Below are 16,641 nucleotides of genomic sequence, written 5' to 3'. Positions count from 1 at the left end.
AGATTTGTGTATTTCTAATATCAAATGTTACGAGTTCCATACAATCTTTCATTCCCTTAGAAGATACATTTTGAAAATTCCTGTATTAGTGAAATTTTATTTTCAAAAATCAACTTCTATGTTAAGAAATTTCATTCTGCTAGACCTATAGGGCTCAGGATATGCGTACATTAGTCATTTTAAAATTTTATTAAGTAGACGAATATATTTCAAACAAAGAACATCATGAAACAAAGAGAGTTGTAGCTTCGTCCGGGTCCTGTCAAATACGCATGCTCTTATTTAGAGTAAATACGAAGTCTTGCAGGTGCGAAAGAGACTGAAATACATGCACCGTGCAGATATTGATTTGTGTGTCGCTTGGACACAACATGTATCACAGTATGAAATATGAATGTTTTAAATTGGCGTGAGTGCGAACTATATGCTATATGTTTTAATTTAAATGTTTATTTATTTTAAATTCATAAATGTAATCAGTAGCTATTTAAATATTTCTAAAATATCCTTATTCTCGTGTTTATATAGCACTTCAATGTGTGCGGATTATAGAATGCCTATTTAGCTGAATAATTATGTAAAATGTATTATAATATTTTCCCAAAACTACGAAGAGATAGAACGATTCAATGCTTCTTCTGTATACATTTAACACGCCATTTTACTCTAAACTAAATTGTAATACATTTTCGATACTAAAATAGTTAGTGTGATAGTCTCTCCTCTCGACTTTAGGTATCATTTGAAATGGTGGTAATTGAAGAAAAAGCTTACTTGCCAATATCCTCGTGTGAGATATTACATTATTATAGTACACTCAATCGTTTGAATATGATATTTTTGTTACATTATAATTTGGAAACATGAAAAAGATACTCATCAAAATCGGCCTCAAGACTGCATTGGTTTCATACCTTTCCTCATGATTTTGGGTTATGAGCAAACATAGTTCAAGCAAATATAAAATTATTTCAGTTTTAATTGATGTGTATTACAGCGATGTGTTGAAACGAACATTCACAACAAAGGCATATTTTAATAAACATTTTCTAATAAATAATAAAAAGTAATTGTAATATTTTGTATCGACAGTTTTGTATAAGCATGAACTTTATGTGTGTGTCGAACAATGAATCTAACGTCATGCATCAGAAGTTCTACAATACATACATAAATTTTGCATTATTAATATGACCCTTGACATTGAGCTTAGTTGGTCTTGAAATCAAGAAATCTATAAACCATTATACATTCGCGCATCCTTACTGCGCACCTGACGTGGCTTACGTGCATGGGACCATCTTGTACTCAATTCATTTGCGCATGTGCTACGCAACCTGAGACAATGCGTTTTTAATATTCCCCGGGCCCAGGGCTCAGTTTTAGTTCAGTTCTCTATCAGTTCGGTCCTGTGTTTTGTTGTTTTTTTTATTTATCTGTTATTATGGTTTAATAACTTAACAAACTTTACAACTCAGATACATCTCGTGCTCAAAAAACCAGTGAACAAAATGGAAAAGAATATGTTTTTGTCACGCGTGAAAAAATGGAACAAGACATTTCGGAAGGGAAGTTCATAGAGCACGGGGAATACAAAGGGAATCTGTATGGAACATCAGCAGAAAGTGTGGAAACTATAGTGAACTCAGGTAAGGTTTGGAACAGTTATGTATAAATTATTTTTATGTATACCGTATACGTAATATATTATAAGTATATTATAATTATATTGAACTATGTTTTATTTATATTATTAAATTGTATTAAAATCTGAGCTACTTTGAAACAATTTTCACTTCATAGAAAATATCAGTATCCCACTTTTTAGATACTGGAAATAATCATCTGAATCGCTTCTAAAGCCCCTGCGAAGTGCATCGCGATAATAATCAATAATATTGCAATATATCGATTTCCCAAAGTTGCGCATGCTTGTAAAACTAATTTCATGTACTTCGCAACACCTTGCACAGGCGTATTGTAAATGACGCATTGACGGTGCACGATGCACATGCGCTTGGTGAATGACGCAGTATTCCTGCACATGCGCTTCGATTGACTGCGTTTAAGGGTATGCGTTTTGCGTTTGACAACGAAGTTGCGTTATTGCATATACTCTTCAAATGACACTGCGTCAATGCACATGCGCCCTATTCATGACGCCTATGTCTTGTAAATGCGCCTAATATTAACCGACCTTAACGCAAACACGTTGACATCTTAAACTATTATAATTACGTTAGTAGGTTGTTTTCGTTTTTACTTGCTGGCGTATTGAGATATTCGAATAATTACCTTCATATTGTGGATACACACACATATGTATATGTATATTCTATATACCTGTATCGACGCTTGAAAGGCAACTATTACTAAGCGACATATATAAACTTTAAAGGGGAGCGACTATCTTGTAATTTAACAATATCATAGCACTGATCACTCTAAATTGTATCACATTGAATATTCAATTTAAACAAGAAAAAAAAAACAAGCAGTTGGATAGTAAATTAATAAAGGTAACATTAAGAGGTATAGTTCTGTTTACTCACGAAGGCACATACTTGATATTTCTAATATTAGAATTCCATAATTGCTACGTATCCTTCAAATTACTTGATTTATGTCGTTTATTAAGTACAATATTGGAAATTTTAAGTCATATTACATAAGAATATATAAGCGGCAGTAAAATTCGTTGCAGAACATCAGTCGCTTAGAAACATATATGTAACTTATTTTACGTATGTATATGTGTCTCTTAGAAGTACTTGCCTCTATAGCGTCGTATAAATATATATATTGATTTAATGTATTTTACATATATATTATTATTATATAGTATAATATGGAATATATATATTTTTAGTAACAATTGTAAATTATATTTTAGGGCGCGTATGTGTTCTGAGTCCTCATTGGCAAGCGTTGAAGATGCTGCGAACCCCGAGACTGCGGCCGTACATTATATTTATAAAACCACCGTCGTTAAAGACACTTTCCGAAACCAGGACTGCTGCGAATGCGCGCTCGACATTTGACAAGGAGAGCTCGAGAGCTTTTACAGTTAGTGTCTATTTATGTCTCAAGTTCAAGTGCTCTTGAGTTTTGTTACCGTATCCATTGACAAACATCTCCTTTTCACAGGAAGAGGAGTTCGCAGATATTATAAGGTCATCGAATCGTATAAATTTTCTGTATGGCTACATGTTTGACGAGGAGATAGTAAATGAAGATCTGGCTACCGCACTCACACAGCTTCTGAAAATGGCCTGGCGGGTGCAGTCCGAGCCGCTTTGGGTCCCGGCGGCTTGGGTGCAGTAAGATGTATCCGGTTGTAACGTTAGTTTAAGTTAGTTCAATTCTAGTCAAATTTTTGTTCAGTTAGGATTTTTAGAATAATTTTGTTAATATTTGTTAATTATTTATAGACCTTTTAGTATTTTTTTTTTATTGTAATCGCTGGCAAAAAAAAATATCAGTCATTATATTTTCGCGTTCTTTCGTATTTCTATTTTTTTTGTCCTTTTGATGTAAAAATGTATATACTTGTGTTTTCCGTATTCAATTTATGTGCCCTTTTAGGTATAGATATATTTATTTATAAAAAATATTAATCGTCCTATGTGTGCGTAATCTCTAAACCCAGGAAAACTCCAATGCTTTAGACCCGTAACTGCAATCTGCGTGATTTTAGATGTGTTCCTTTGACAAATGATCATTAATACGTTAATTTGGATCGAGGCGATTGTAAAATGTTAATAAAAGTAACCTTATAACAGCACCACCTGAAAGCCAGCGACGGAGTATTACATTAAATTATATTATATTATAGGAATATCCGACCTATTTACTACAAATGCTACACGTAGAGCATTGAGCGTATAGCACGAAGGAAACTTAATAAAATGCAAACTCATAAATTCGCTAATGCACATGATACTCATTCTCATTATTCATGAATCACCAAACCATATGATAATATAAGTTTAGTTAATCAGTACGTCTTCCTTGCCGTGCTATATGCTCAATGATGTGTGTGACAAAATGTTTAATCAAATCTTCTTTAACTGAGTCGCGAAATCTCTTCGAGTTGTCTCCAGTACTTTATATACCGATGATTGGCTCACCGCGTGTATGTTATTTTCACAAATCTTCATATATTTCCTAGAATTAATGATATATACAAATATTCATTAGGTAACGTATTGGTAACGATGTTGTAGTATCGGTTTGCAATATTTATTAGCTTATTTACTATTCGTATTACAATTCTTATCAGTAATCAGAACTCGATACACGATGGTTCCAGTACTCTTAGAGCCCTTAGTTCTTGTATCGTATCTTTTACTTCTAGTCTCGGTAACTGTACTCTCACGCGGTAGGACTTGCGACCTTCTGATCTTTATTTATTGGAATAAATTTTTGAAAAGTAGAATGTCTTAATCGAAGTAATAAGTAATCTACGAGCCTCTCTCAAAGCCCTATAGTTTACTAGAGCGCCTCTATTTAATCTTTCAAAGACGCGCCAATACGTTTCTTTAATAAAAATCTTATAATATATTTATTTTTTAACGTAATTAGTATGTAAACGTGTTAAGGGTGATCGATATTCCCCGCACTCTTTTACGCTAAAGGCAAACGAACCGTAGTTGTAAATACATAGTTCGTACAAGAGTATTTTATCTTAGGGTAAGTAATGTACATTACAATAATATTTTTTAAAATTGCTTTCAAAACGTAGTTCTTAGAATAGGGATTTTATATCCAAGGATTCCACCGCTGCGGACATTTATTTAAATATTATTATTGATATTTAGATAAATGCTGTATCTGAGTGAGGTTGATGTTGTTTTAGTAAACTATAATAAGAAAGTTCATTTGTATTTAAAAGCCAGTTAAAAGTTTTGGTTGTTTCTTAAAAATACGGCGTTTAAATGTCCCAGTGTTGGGCTAGAGCGCCTTAGTGGTATCCACCTATACTAGATTCTCATCCGTTACACGCAGGTTTCCTCGCGACTTTTTCTTCATTGGGCCATCTCGGTTCTCCTAAAATAAAATAAAATAATTTTCTTTTATAAAGTTTTGAATTTAGTATTCAATCGGGAATAGTTTGATCACCATTTTTAAAATTTTGGACAGAGTAAATAAATGGAGTCAATAAACATGTAACAAAACTCGTTAAATTTTTAATTAAAAAAAAAATACGTTTGAGGTCTATCATTAGTAAGAGAATAAAGAAAATTGCGAAAACTAAACAAAAATAAAAACTAATTAACCCTTATTTTAACGGATTAAATTTTTTTTTCATTCCATATTAATTTTGAAAAGAAGTGTGGTCAAAATATCAATGATAGATCAAATATGCTTTACGTTATAATTTATAAATACGTCTCATTTGGTCTGACTCATTTATATTCAGTTCATTTCATAATTTATTTATTGCCGATTCGTGTATCTGTAGTTCTCAATATAATAACTTGACGGAAAGCGTAAGTGCCGTTGAATAAGAACTTTTCAACGAGTTAATAAAGCTTTTGCCTAGACTTGGCATGTTGTGATGTATTAAAATTATTTAACATTATTTTCTTTTAAATTTTCGATCAAGCAATTATAAAATTTTAGCAACTAACGTTATAACAGCACCACCTGAAAGCCAGCGACGGAGTATTATATTTAATTATATTATATTATAGGAATATCCGAGCTGTTTACCGCAAATGCTACACGTGGAGCATTGAGCGTATAGCACGAAGGAAACTTAATAAAGTGCAAAATCTTAAATTCGCTAACTCTCATGATAATCATCCTCATTATTCATAAATCACCAAACCGTATTAATACATAAGTTTAGTTAATAAGTACGTCTTCCTTGCCGTGCTATATGCTCAATGATGTGTGTGACAAAATGCATTTACTAAGTACTTTTTCTTTACCTGAATCACGAATACTCTTCGCTTATTGAGACCTTTTTGAAATCTTCGTTAGATATATAGAGTCAGGAGTTAATTGGTTATATATTATTTGGTCTGATTAATTTGTATTCTATACATTTTTGCACTGTTCATTCGCTCCGTCATATCGTTCGTATATCTTAGCTCTTCCAATTAACTCTTAAAGTCGAGATGTTTTTAATAAATTTTATTGTATCTTTGCTCATATTATTCGGTAAATTTTCTATTCGAAAGGTACTTCCATAATTATATCTCTTATTACGGTAAAATATTTGAAAAAAAAACAACATTGTTTATTACAATACAATGTGGGAAGAATATCTGAGGAAATAGTAGATTTTATATAAAACTAAAAAAAAGGAAAAAAAATAAATAGATTATAATATTTAAAAATTAAAATAATAAAAACAATTACGTTATTAGTATGTAAAGTCAAATCGTAACTTCCATTACTAGAATATCCCTAGGGAATACTTACATTTAATTTTACTAATTTAATTTTAACTTGGCCGGACTGCTGCTTATGTAGGTTCATATAGATTAGATGATGTATCCTATATTCAATATATTTGTATTGAATATATTTACGGTTATAATTAAATTTTCTTATAATTTCAAATCTGCAGTTACGATTCCGGTGTTCATTAAAATAATTTAACGTAATGTACTTAACATATTTTATCCATTCATTTATTTATTAGTTCCGTTTAATTTTAAAACCTATAAATAATTTAACATTGTTTATTTCAACCCTTTCAGTTAGTTCAATACATAGTAATATATATTAAAGTGATTTCAAATGCTACGGACACAAAAAAATATCGATTGTATATTGACGTTAATGTTGCCTAGTTTAAATTTAATATTTTTTTTTTTTTATCATAAAGACTTATCTATATTGTTCTTACATGGCCTACAATTTTTTTATAAAGTAGTATTTCAATGAAAGTCAATAAGATATAATCATAGATAATTATCTCCACTCTTTTCAAATAGATTTAGATTATTTTTCAATGCGATCTCATGGAATAGAATAATGTGATAGATTTAAAAAAAAAAAACATATGAAATAAGTTTCTTCGTATTCATAATCGTATATATATAATTGATATTAAGGAATCTTTTAAAGTAAGTTTTATTGGCAGCGATATATATCAGATTAGTAATAAGTAACTGGGTGTTATAAATGTGGAAGAAATAGGTTATGAGTACTCAAATATAACGTTAAAACATTATACTATAAATTGTAGTTATGAAAACAGTTATTTTAGAGAAAATCAAATTTTGCTTGTTTTTTTTAAATATATATTTTTATATATTAGAACTGCAATGATTGCAAATGAGGGGTAATTCTCCAGTGTTTCTCGACGTGCTGTGATGCATTTCAGTAAGCGATATCTTTTGTTGTTTCCAAATTGGTAAAGGCTTCTTAATAACATATATTTTAGTAATACACGGTTTTCATTTTTGCTTCGGTATTTACCTATTCTATGTTATAATAATATTAATAATATTTTTTTTAACGTATTTATTGTTTCCTTAAATAATGTCACGTTTTTTAGAATTTTTCCAACGGTCATAACTTTGTATATTAAAACGTTAAGGGCTACTAATAATTAGAATCTACATACACATATACGAGTATAATGCACTTGTATGCTTTGTAATGTTCGGTGTATTTGTAAAATTTTTAAACAAAATTATTATCTCGTTGACACCTCGTCTCAAATGAGTCTCTCGTAGTTCATACAATATAATGTAAAACTATCGATTGTATATTGACGTTAATGTTGCCTAGTTTAAATTTTTTTTTTTTTTTTTTAAATATTTTACAATTAACTTTCCGTTCGTCTTAAATAGGAACGTTGATATGCGCTTAATTTTGGTATTCCTTGCTGTTCTTGTCCTTGTGTAAGTTGTTTAACTCGTTTGAATATTTATTTATTTAAAAAAAAAAATCTAAGATTTTTCATTCGATTCGTTGGTTACATTTTTAGAAGTTGTGTTAGTGTGGCGGAGGCGGAGGCACTAATTATAATTCTTCCATTGCATTCTTCCTATCGATTTTCATCGTTCCGGCTGTTTTATCGTTTTCGTGCGGTATTTATTAACGCGTAGATTCTGTTTTTGTCACAATAATTTAGTCTTGTGGAACGACAGATAATAATGGCGATTTTTATAGAAAACGTATAAAAAAAAAAAAAAAAACTAGTAATTTAGACGTACTAACTCGATGGACAAATGGACACCGTTGTAGAGTAAGTGTTTGTCTCGGTTTAAGATACAATAAGAAAATAATAGTCGAAGCGAAATCGGTAAATACGAACGCTTCGGCTTCTCAGATCGTCACAATACATCCGTTTTTAGTCGTAGTCTCTAGTGTAACTCGAGTGGGAATATAATAATGTAGCTATATCTATATCTCAGAATAGGGGTATTACTAATATAGAGGTGTCACGGAATGGCAGCGCTTCAGTATGTGACCCGACATACTGGAGCATGTCTAGTAGTTGTTTGTATCTATTTTCGTTTTTGGTTCGAAATTTAAAAAAATTATTTTCAGCACTCTTATATGACTCTAATATGTATTAGGTTAGTACACAGTTTGATAGATAAGATAAGAAGTGAGTAGGATTCAAAATAGTTTGTTCCAGCAAACCTTTACACATATTAGGTAGAGTCTGTGTCAAGTATTTGTTCGCGCGTGTCTCGGCGCTTATGTTGAGTTTTTCTTTCGTAGGATTTAAAATTTGTCTTGAAATTTCCTTTCTCCGTTCTTATTGAAACCTATTTACATCTTTATTAACGCGTTTGCGGGAACAAACGATTTGATGAGGCTCGCAAATAACCTAAACGCAATATGGGAGATTAGTAGTAATAGAGATATATTTGTAAAATGTAGTTAAAAATAATATTATCTACTTATTATTTTTAATATGAAATAGAAAAAAGATATATTAAAGGCTCAGATGATAATTATTAAACGTATTTAATGTTTGCTTTGTATTTTCCTAGAATAAGTTTAATCTTTCCATATTCGTCGAAGTAGAGCATCCGCACAGTAGGGTGATTTAGTGCTAACCGTAAGTGCCACGGGAATGCACCGTTGGCATGTACCGTGTGCGAAGTGATAAAAATATATAAAATTAGTTTATAAGGCGTTTCGTGTAATCTTAGCTTCTACGACAGACGAGTATAGCCTCGAAATCACAGAAAAATATACTAAATCGTTAAGTCAATCGGATATTTGATATTTAATAATTTAATTCGCTTTTTGTCATCCGTGCTCAACACATCGTGCCTTTGCTGACAGATAAAATGGTAAGACAAATTCACACCAATTCCGCTACGTCACCGACGCCTAATGAGCCAGGTCGTCGGCTCAACGATTCGCTGTCGCTGTGATCATATTCGTGTGCTTTCGTGCTTCCTTATCGTCCTTTCACCTTGCAGACTACGATTTCAAGTCTATCGTTAGCTAGCGGCGCTGGTGTGTTTCATGTCTTATTTTTGAAATACCTAGCAAAAATATATGAAAAATATTATAGTAGATATATATATCGTTTAGGTTAAGATGCCGAAATTATCATTCCGGAGCGCTGTCACGTCGAAGAACACCGTCGTTGTTTAAATGTCGTTACAGCTCGAATGTTCAGAGACGCTCTCGTATTTATAATATAAGTAAGGCAATTATTATTATCATTATTATTATTTTAATAACTAACTTTGACAATGTTTTATCATACAAGTAGGAAGTTCGTATCTCAAATATCTGTAATCTATCGATTCTGAGCCATCGTGTATCAGTTAAATACTAATTATATTAAATTGTATTTGGAGGTAAGCTTATAACTGAATCTATCGTCTTGTGACTTGTTTATCACTTAGCATCTGTTGACTGTCGAATAGGTTCTTACGATATTTACTTTATACGTAGATTGAGTGACTAGTTATTGTGTATTTTTATATAGAATATTAAAATTTCAACTTTTATCTTTAGCTGAAAGTTTGCTTCAGTTGACTTTCTCTATGTGAAAGGTGGAATTAAACTGTAGCGGCGGATATAATATACCATAAAGGATGAGATGGATATTTAAATTGATATCTATCGCATGCAATGAATATAAATCAAATTAAATAAAAAATGTCTTTATTCGGCCCTTATGTATACCAAAGTATTGGAAACTTCGATTTTGTACTAGGTTTGACCTTCATACAAAAAAAAATGAATTTAGGATTTTATTTTCTTTTGGAATTACCAAGGGAAAATTCGTTTCAATTTTTCAACCTACGATGCTATTCATTCTACACTTTCTTCCCCAAGAAAAATATTTTCTGGCGGAGCTTGTATTCGACATTCTGTGGTGTTTTTGAAGCGTGGCGTATCTAGATCTCAAAAGTTTGGTATTTTACGTAGTGTCTATATAGAATTGTAACTTGCTAGAATTGTTAATTTAAATAGAAACGCTAATTCAGTTCTTAGCACTCACATATAATAATTAATGTTTGAGTGCACATCATGAGCGTCGTGTAGATGACGTTAATTAAATTAACTGTGACATTGTGCTTTTTTAAAATATTTCAATTAAATATTAATTATGATAATTTAAAAAAAAAACATAAGGTTTTGTCGTTGTACCTATTTTATATTAAGTAATATTTTAGGTTAAAAATTAGTTTTGATCATGACCTGAGAAAAAGATCTTATTTTATCATAATTAATAATTTCACATTAATATATTTCAACTAAACTAAGATTGTTCATTGATATTTTTAATAGGCTACATTTGCTATTTGACTTTACTTATACATGCAATCTAATTAATTAAGACAGGAATTTAGCTTAATACTCTATTTAAAAAAACATTAATTACTGCTTAAAAGTCTGAACTAAAAATTTAGCCAATATTTCCATGAAAGAATTTAATGCGCATCTTTTGCTGAAAACACGCCTCTGCTTAAAACGACTAAAATCAAATGAATATAGAAGGGGTACTTTTTACGATGTTGTGAACTTAGCGCGGGACTTCTAAGATCGCAACGTTTGTGGACAGGTTTAACTATATCGCAACTACATGGATAATGTCACACAAAATTTTAAGGCATTAAATGCTGTTTATTATTGAAAACAAACACGGAGGTCTAACTAGTTATTAATAGTTTTAGATAAGCGTAGGTGTACCTAGTTTCTTTTACCCAATGTTTTTTAATAATATTATTATTGTGTGTGGTATGTGAGCACAATAGAAGTCTCCTTATGGTGAACTTATGGTAAAAATTATAACATTCAATATTAAAACTTATCAATATATTTGGTGACGTATCAGTTGACGTTTTATCATCAAATTAAATTATATTATAATAAAATAATAGTCTGGTTAATTTATTTAGTTGATTTGGTTATTGTGGCCTAAATTAATGGTCAATTATTGTTTATTTTTTATCTGTGTTATGTAACAACGGTTCATCGGCAGTCGGCACCTAGATACTGTGTCGTGTTTAACTTGTTCCCACCGCACAATGTGCTTTTTAATAGATTTAATTTTTTATTATAGAAAAGGAGACAATGTTATCCGCAACATTTGTATGAAATATTTATTTTAATATTTAAATTAAACAATAGGACATATATTCAAGCCATTTGAACTTAATTCTGAATTAAATTTTATATCACTAAAAATTGAATTTACCTCATTAATATGCTGAATACCATCGACAACCTTCAATAGAAAATAAGTTTACTGCTTAGTTCCTCTGATTTATTTCGTCCAGATATTGAAGGAATATTATATTTCATATACTGAATATCAGTCCTATTTCCAAACAATCTGAATTTGACATTTCTAAAATTTAATATTGTAACGATTCATTGTTCTTGTAATAAAAAAAAAACAATTGTAACCGTATGTGTAACGGCTGATATAGACGTAGCGATCTGATACGATATTATTTAGAGAAGCATTACCTGCAATTGCAAAGTCGAATTGCTAACGTTAACTACCGTTACATATATGGAAGTCATTTTGTCTAATATCACCAGGCGGTTAATAAATGTAATACAAATAATTAATAGTTTTATTTACATATACGAGCTTTTGCGTTTTTCCTTTAATAAAATAATTATCTTCCGAGAATGTTGCAATATCTAAAACAGTGATCCTGACGATATTACTGTATTTGGTCCGCAGAATTGCCCGCCTCTGTTGTTTCTTGTACTGTTCACGCTTGTTTCACCTTTCTCTTAAATTTGTTCAGATGCTAGTCATAAAATTCCTGCCAATGTTCAACCTGTACCCAAAAAAGGAATCCGTTAGTAAACGGTCAAAGAACTTCAATGAAGTACAGATTAATAAGTAATTATTCAGCTATATCCATACCGAGTTTTAGGAGGACATCACAGGATCGCTTGCGCATGCTACCGTAAAGCTTTGACAGTTGGCCCACCTACATGTTAGAGGGATTCCCGGTGTACAGAAAACGTCCTACTTCACACGAGAGTGGTGCACCATCAGTGCCGGATTATCTATTAGACAGAGTAGGCAACTGGGGGCATTGTCTAAGGGCTAGGCTGGCCAAAAAATGGGAAATAGTGAATAAAATCATTGTGCGAGTTAGCCTTTCTCCCATTTAAATAGGGGTACGGCATATCTGCGCAATACAGTAATATTTAATTCTTATTAATTATACGTATGATAGTTTGTGAGGATGTATGGATGTTTTTTACTCTTTCATGCAAAAACTACTGAAATAATTTTAATGAAACTGTCAATAATATGGCTTATACATCAGAATAAAACATAGGCTGCAATATTAAGACAATGCGTAGAATGCGTTATTGAAATAAACCATATGAGCTAATTAGGTACAGTCATTTCGGGTAACTTTGAATGAAATGAAACAGACTGTTTAATATATTTTTTCTAAGCTTTTTTTGAAATTTTTCCTCCTTGAATGCGTAAAATGGAACGACCAATAATATGTTTACAAGTCTGTGCTAAAAAATAATACGTACGTCAGATTTATTTCAAATTTTTTTGTTACAACGGTAAAAACCCTACAACGGTAAAAAAATCGAATGTGGCATCTAACAAAATATTTAAAAAAAGCTGATATATGATAGCTTATACATTTATTATCGTATTAAACGATATAAAAACATGTCTAGCACAGCAAAAATCGTTAAAGCTATAAAAATAATATAATATAAAAAATTTTTCGTCTCCAAAAATTAATGATTCAATTCGTGATAACTTTGAATTTTGTTGCTTTGATAACCCCGATTTGAGATTAAATTTTCGGAAGATGATCATTTTTTTTATTATTTTTTTCTATTGTGTATGATAAACAAGCTAATGAGAACACTAATTAAACCATAAAATTGCTGTGTACACATACAACTCTTACTGATAATATAAAATAAATAACAAACTCAACAAGTATTCAATGTTACCCGAATTGTAGTTGTGTCTTTTTATCTTTATTAAATGCACGCCACATAAGAGCTAAATTTTGAATGAAATTTGATATCGAGATCGTTTAAGTCCCGGGAGAACACAAGATAGTTTAATATAAAGGATGTGGAAAAATATGATTATTGATGAATCTCCTGTGGGTTTAAGTATAATATTCACGCGGATGAAGACAACAAGAGCTAGTTATAAATAAAATTGTGTTGAGGTAGAAAATATATCTCACTGCACAACACACTCATTGCAGGAGTGAGAAATCTCCCACCTTGCTATCCCATACTATAGATGTACTATACAACTAGAATGGTCTATAGGGCAGAATCACTCAAATTTTCGCAGTGACAGTCACCGTCATATAAATGGTAAGTTTGCGCAGACATGGTCACGCAACAAAAGACGCCAGTGACCTCCTCCAGTTCAAAACGAAAGCGATAGTAAATTAATATTCTATATTTTTCTTTCGTTTCATTATCTTATTTCTGCTATCAGAAATATTGCAATACATACTAACACGAATGAAATCTAAGCGATTTTCTCCAATAACTATAGTCTCAACTTGTCCGCGAAGAATTTCGGCTCATTTTACTGATCGCGCATCATTTGGCTACATCGATATGGTGTCCTGGTCAAGAAGGTTAAAACTATAGTTTATAGCGTTTTTGCGTTAATTTGCAATGACACTCAACGCAGGAGGCGGTTTTGTACATACCTTTGTAATATATATTGTACCTAATGTTAATTCAATCACCTAGTCGTTTCTTAGTTCTGTAATACAAGATGCAGTTCGGCCTCGGGTCGGTCAGAAGGCAATAGTGTACATTTAACGATACATTTGAGGAACAAAGAGTATTTGTTTAAGATTAACACTATTCCAACACTATGATTACATATCTGAAAAAAAAAACATCAAAGAAGACTTTTACATTACACCTGACATTTTCTTGACATTTCAAGTTATTTTCGAAGTGGGTTTTTCTTCATAGATGATTTTTGGTAGTCTAATATATATTTTAAATATTATCTTTGCTATTGATATAAATAATTACGATTGCTATCAATACGATGAAAGCGAGGATACCTTTTTGCTAAATCCTGATGAATTTATTAACCTCGTACGTAACAAACAAATAAAGAATAACGCAACAAAAATATATATAAATTTGCCTACAAATGATTTAAGCCTACAGTCACCGGATGAAACAACGACTACTGGTAATAAGTATATAAAATAGTGTGAGTGCTTATTAGGAAATAAGAGTTAGAGAGATATACGAGTAGCTGTTACTGTAACTTTACAAATGCAATAATACTACAACTGAACGTGTAATGTTTTTTACTTTCTAGAAATGAATAACGACGAGTTTGTGCTAAAATTTCGTAAAATATGGAGTAGATGGGGTAAATGGAGTGAATGCTCGGTAACATGCGGCGAGGGTAATATATCGCGTCGTCGACACTGCGTATCCGGGAGATGTGCACCGGGGGAGTTTGAAGAGCAACGGCGACCGTGCAGTCGTCGAGCATGTGAATGCTCTGAGATCGGCGATGACTTGCGCGATAGAGATTAGTATAAGAGTAATGTACATGCAATGCAGTTAAAAATAAAATTCTACTTCTTAGACACCTGTCTAATGTAATAAAAGTTTGTAAAATATAAATAAAATCCTCATGTATATTTTTAATTTCAATCGTTATTTCGATATAAGTACAAGACATTAAATAATCCTTAAGTCATGACGATGTCGTTCTAACCGATTTCGACCACGGCGGCAATTACGTAGAACATATATTAGTGCAATGTGCACTGTGCACAGTGTGTGCGCAAATACTATTCCGTCACCTTCATAATCTGATAGGACGGTGAAACCGACGCGACTGGAAAGTGTTCAGGCGCTGGTCCAACGGCTTACGATCTTTCAAGGGAGTCTAAATACTATCAACTTCCAGACTCCGGGCTGTTATCTGATATAGTACACTGGTTTAGCGTAAATAATAAAAAAAGAAAAATTGTAAAATTTAGTACACCAAATGTGCAAAATGTAAAAAATGTATGTGCAAGATGTACTTATCAATGGGGAATCGATTCATGTTTACGATTGTTGAATCAGCTGAATTTCTTGGCTTTACATTTGATACCAAGTTGCAATGGGTTGCCCATATTAACGGATTGGCGAGTAGACTGAGTTCTGCGGCATTTGCGGTCAAAAAAATTAGATTATTTACCGATGTTGATACGGCTCGCTTAGTATATTACAGTTAGTTTCACAGTATGTCATTTGTAATGTCTTACGATATTATGCTTTGGGGTAACGCAGCCGCTATCCGTGCTTTATTTGTGCTGCAGAAAAGGGCTAAGTATTCGCGCAATCTGTAACCTAGGAGCTAAAGAATCATTAAGGTAAAAATTTAAGGAAATCAACATGTTAACTGTTGGTTCTCAATATATACTCTGTAATGTTATGTGTGTACGGAAAAATATTAATGATTTTATGAGAAAATGTGATACTCATAGCATTGGTACAAGGAACAAACACAAACTTGTATAGAGTCAGTAACTCTTTTGTGCGGCAATTTATACGTTTCTACAACAGGATTCCAGAAAGCGTTCAAAATGCATCAGTACCCCTAGTACGAGTTTCAATACTTCATGCGTTAATAACGTATCGACTTCTCGAAAACGTTTATGAAGTATTTGTATTCGGTAGTATGAGTTTGACATTACTCGTTTGCGTTAAAACCATGATAACCGTCGAGCTACTCGAAATAGACTACACCACAATTTATATTTCCATCTCACTTACACGCGCTAAAAAAGATGAGAAAAAAATATTCGCCCATTTTTATTATATTTGACATCTGTCGCAAAGTATTGTCTCTAAAATTTTGAAGGTTATATTATCTTATTTTACAATGTTTATTTTATTAAAAGAAATAAAAACTGTGAATGTATTAATGTGTAAGTGTTTTAGTCGCGGTGAAAAAAGAAGAAATTACATTGAAACATGATTGGCTTAAAAATTAATTTATCGGAGTTTGTAAACATAAATTTATTATTACGCTTAATATACAATACGATCCGTAATAATTGTAAGGACCGTAAATTTATAATAGAGATATAAATGTTTTAAAAACTTATAAACAGTGTATATTGTTTTGAATATAGAGGAATTTGAGTTAAACTGTAACTAACCTAACCTACAAGTATTGTAAATTTAATT

At 31.5% G+C, this 16,641-nt stretch overlaps 1 protein-coding gene and 2 long non-coding RNA genes across 3 annotated transcripts in view; 2 read left to right on the top strand and 1 right to left on the bottom strand.

The window, feature by feature from the left end:
* Window positions 1–16,641, top strand: part of LOC113404070 (uncharacterized) — a 282,204-nt gene that overhangs the window by 259,675 nt on the left and 5,888 nt on the right. The gene's annotated exons all lie outside the window — the stretch shown is intronic.
* LOC135194659 (MAGUK p55 subfamily member 7-like) lies at window positions 1,367–4,907 on the top strand. Its single transcript, XM_064220402.1, has 3 exons — window positions 1,367–1,649; window positions 2,894–3,066; window positions 3,148–4,907. The coding sequence occupies exons 1-3, from the start codon at window positions 1,547–1,549 to the stop codon at window positions 3,322–3,324; spliced, it is 453 nt and encodes a 150-aa protein (XP_064076472.1). The 5' UTR covers window positions 1,367–1,546; the 3' UTR covers window positions 3,325–4,907.
* Window positions 3,469–5,997, bottom strand: LOC113404052 (uncharacterized). The gene is made up of 2 exons (XR_003369365.2): window positions 5,630–5,997; window positions 3,469–3,772 (listed from the first exon to the last, which is right to left on the bottom strand). It is a non-coding gene; the product is annotated as an uncharacterized LOC113404052 (long non-coding RNA).

The sequence above is a fragment of the Vanessa tameamea genome, chromosome Z (assembly GCF_037043105.1).
Source record: "Vanessa tameamea isolate UH-Manoa-2023 chromosome Z, ilVanTame1 primary haplotype, whole genome shotgun sequence".
Lineage (NCBI taxonomy): Eukaryota > Metazoa > Arthropoda > Insecta > Lepidoptera > Nymphalidae > Vanessa > Vanessa tameamea.
Note: the sequence above shows the minus strand (reverse complement) of the source record. Positions and strands in the feature narration are given on the sequence as shown.

Coding starts and splice junctions, on each gene's coding strand:
- LOC135194659 (XM_064220402.1), top strand. CDS start 1,547: ATGGAACAAGACATTTCGGAAGGGAAGTTCATAGAGCACGGGGAATAC. Junction 1,650..2,893: donor GGAAACTATAGTGAACTCAG/GTAAGGTTTGGA, acceptor ATTATATTTTAG/GGCGCGTATGTGTTCTGAGT. Junction 3,067..3,147: donor AGAGCTCGAGAGCTTTTACA/GTTAGTGTCTAT, acceptor TCCTTTTCACAG/GAAGAGGAGTTCGCAGATAT.